At 47.9% G+C, this 3,496-nt stretch overlaps 1 protein-coding gene across 1 annotated transcript in view; it reads left to right on the forward strand.

Moving 5' to 3' along the window:
- Window positions 1-3,496, forward strand: part of CDKL1 (cyclin-dependent kinase-like 1 (CDC2-related kinase)) — a gene marked incomplete at its 5' end in the record, with an annotated part of 11,497 nt that overhangs the window by 4,686 nt on the left and 3,315 nt on the right. Inside the window, 2 exons of the mRNA XM_010015984.1 lie at window positions 116-206; window positions 968-1,168. Of these exons, the coding sequence (XP_010014286.1) occupies window positions 116-206; window positions 968-1,168 (292 nt within the window). The remainder of the gene's footprint in view (window positions 1-115; window positions 207-967; window positions 1,169-3,496) is intronic.

The raw sequence follows: 3,496 nt of genomic DNA on the forward strand, positions 1-3,496 counted from the left end.
CAGGAATGATTGCCTGGCACAATGTGCAAGGGCTGCGTGGCTGAATTAAGAGGTTCTTTATCTGATGGCCAGGTTAAAGACTTGCTTCTAACCTTGGGGTTTTTTCCATTTCCAGTGCATCCACCGAGATGTAAAGCCAGAAAACATCTTGATAACAAAGCACTCAGTCATCAAACTTTGTGACTTTGGATTTGCTCGCATACTGAGTGAGTGCCACTTGCTACTTACACAGGTTGTTAACACCTGAAAGCTCAAAGGAAGTGTAGGATCAGGCTTTCAAACACCAGGAAAGATTTGCTTGTCTTTGTCTGATACGTATGTAAATCATCCTATATAAAGGCTGGCATGTTTTCACAGAGGGCTCTGCTAAAGGCTGGGTAGAGATCCCCAAACCAGCTTAAAGGGAGCTAGCCCAGGCACTGTGATGCCAAGTGCCTCTGTAAACAAACTGCCTGAGCTCCCTGCTGGTGCAGCTGAACTGCTGGTGGTGCTGGCACTGGTAGGTGGAAGTTGGCCTTGGGCATCTCGGAGCTGCCCAGCCATTGCTTATGCAATGCTGGAGACACAGCTGGAGATCCCTGGCAGGAGGAGCCCCTCTGGCAGAAGGCGCTGTCTCTGCAAACAATGGTCTCACATTTTCCATTGTAAATAAACCCCCTAATCTGGGGTTTTTTTAGCTCTTGTTTGGACAAATCACGTGGGCTTTGAGAACTGACCACTGGCTGATGCAGGGCCCTGCTGTGGAGCTCTGCATATTTTCATTTGGAGAAAAATAGAGTCTTGATTTTTGCCATATCTGAAGTGTTTCCAAAGTTGGGTTCTGTTAGTGGCTAGTGACTCATTCTGTTCCTGTAGCTATTGCCTGCCCAGGAGGTGCCCCAACATGTGTAACAACTTAGAGCTGCTCATCTTCATTGTTCTGATCCCACATTCCTGTTTGTTTCTCTCCTTCCTGATCCCAATCTAGCTGGTCCGAGTGATTATTACACAGACTATGTGGCTACCAGGTGGTACCGCTCTCCGGAGTTACTTGTGGGAGACACCCAGTACGGGCCTCCCGTGGACGTGTGGGCAATAGGCTGTGTCTTCGCTGAGCTGCTGTCTGGGGTACCCCTGTGGCCTGGCAAGTCTGACGCTGACCAGCTGTACCTCATCCGGAGAACCCTGGGTAAGTGTCCTGGTCAGAGCCCTCATCTTCCCGATGCCTTTGGCACAACTAGAGCTTGCCTGGAGGACTGTCCTCTGTGGTGGAAATCGGGATTAGCCAGGAGGTGAATTTACCCAGTGGATCTCTCCCTTTAGTAGGAGCTGGCTTATTCGAGGTGCTACTGTCCTTTAAAGGGAGTTGGGTTTTACTGGCATGACTTACATGTGTACATCTTGTTAGGAGATTGTGTAGTTGGAGTAACAGATGCTCCTGCAGGTCCAGGGGAAAACAAAGTTGGCATCTACACAGGTGGTGACTGTTCTTCAGAAGAAGATCTGTGGCTTCAGCTTGTGTGAGCCAGCAGGGCCGGGCTGTGGCTAAAATGGACAGAGCTATGTAAGCAGGATCACTACCTGCAAACTGCCCGAGACCATCCTTCCACTCTCTGCAGCAGTGGTGGCCTCTGGGAAGCTGGCTCTGGAGCTTGGCAGTTTAAGAAAGATGTGGAATGTGTTGGGTGACCCTCATATGCCCCTGCTGGTCTTTTGGGGTGGTGCAGGGTGTCAGGAGCACAGGGTCGGCCCCGCGCAGAAGGCACAGGAACAACCATCTCTGCTGCTGTCCTGCCCATCTTCAGCTGTCGCCACACAGACAGAAAGATGAGGTGCCTGTATCAGAAAGGACCAGGGATGTTTTGCGTAAAGGATTGAAAGATCCAGGTATTTTTCAGGATTTGGTACTAAGCAAAGTGGTCCCTGCCTCTAGATAACAAATAATTGGATTTAGTTCATCACAGCTTTGGAGGCCTCATAAACATTGCCAGTGCCTGGCTGTGTGCTTGGCAGAGTGTGAACACTGCAATTTTTTGTTCCCCTTGTTCATCTTTATTCACCTAGGAATTTTAGGAGCTGCTCCTTATTTGGAACAGGGGTTAAATAAAAGAGCCATTATCTGTATAACACTTAAATCAGTCTTGTATCATTGATTCAGTTTTATCTTGGTGTGTAAATCTGATTTCTCAGCTGGAAAGGAACATTCTCCACTTTTAATTGAAATTTGATGAAATTAACTGAAAATTGTAATTTCTGCTGAGCAGTTTATAAAACAATAAAGGTGACTAATGGCTTTAAACAGAAAAGCTCCTTAGCTGGGAAAACAGTTGAACGTCGATTGCTCCATCCTCCAGAATACATTTGTGCCAGTGTTAAGTAAGTTATCATTTACTTTTAATGATAGGGTTTCAGCCAGAAGAAACTCCCTTTTGATCCAGGTGATGGACTGAGGCAGCATTTACAGAAAAAAGCTCCTTGGCCAAAGCTGTGTAATTGTGGTAGTTGGCTGTTGTACAGCTCTTTTGTTACAGGTTTGATTTTAACATTTAGCTTGCTCCGAGCTGCTCTAAGCTTCAAGAAAGGGGCATGAAGCTGTGTTGGGAAAAAGCTACAGCTTGTTCCTGTTGGTGCTGCATTTAAGCTCTTTTCTACACAACATCCTCAGGAGCGTACAAAAATAATTTCACCCAGTGTGAGTTAAATTTTAATGAAGCTAGAACACTTGTGGTTAGCCTGTCCCCTTCCAGCAGTCAGAGAAGCCACAACTGTTTATGCAGACAGGCTGCCTCTTGGGAACCCTTCGCCTTTGAAAATGCTGAAACACAGCATTGGCATGGAGAGCAGGCCAGCAGAGCTCGCCTCACCCTCCCTCCGAGAGAGCACATCAACAATGCTGCTCACGCTGCCAGGCGGCCACCTCCAAAACAAACAGTGGCTCCTGCCAGTTGCTCATCAGAGCCCAGGGCTGGTCCGTCCTGTCTGATGTGAGCAGGGGAGGTGGCTGCTGGTCTGATCCTGCTTAATACTTTGGGAAGGATCCCTGGTTGAAGCTAGGTGATGTACCATGGCTGGAGTTTCAGATCCTGGTAGGTGTTTGCACAGCACCCTCTAGCTATGATGCTGAAACATGTTCTCCTGCTTGCCGATACAGCTAGAGTTCAGTCTGCACACAGTGGAGATACAGGGGCTGGCACAGAGCAGATGTGTTTTTTCAACTTAGTGCCTTGTCCAGCTCATTCCCTGGTGTTCTACCAAGGGGTCTTCTTGCAAATTCAAATTTGCAGTTACCCAGATAATGCAGTGATAGGATCAGATCAGGTGTTTGGCATGGGGAGATACATAGAAATATGCATTTTTTTAGGCCCCCAGCTACAGTGGCTGCAGTACATAAAAGCCTCTCTGCCACACAGCACAGGGCCTGGAATCCCAGACTGGTTTGGGTTGGAAGGGACCTTAAAGTTTATCTAGTTCCAACCCCCTGTCATGGGCAGGGACACCTTCCACTAGACCAGGTTGT

The sequence above is a fragment of the Nestor notabilis genome, unplaced genomic scaffold, assembly GCF_000696875.1.
Source record: "Nestor notabilis isolate BGI_N333 unplaced genomic scaffold, ASM69687v1 scaffold15296, whole genome shotgun sequence".
In the NCBI taxonomy this organism is placed as follows: domain Eukaryota; kingdom Metazoa; phylum Chordata; class Aves; order Psittaciformes; family Psittacidae; genus Nestor; species Nestor notabilis.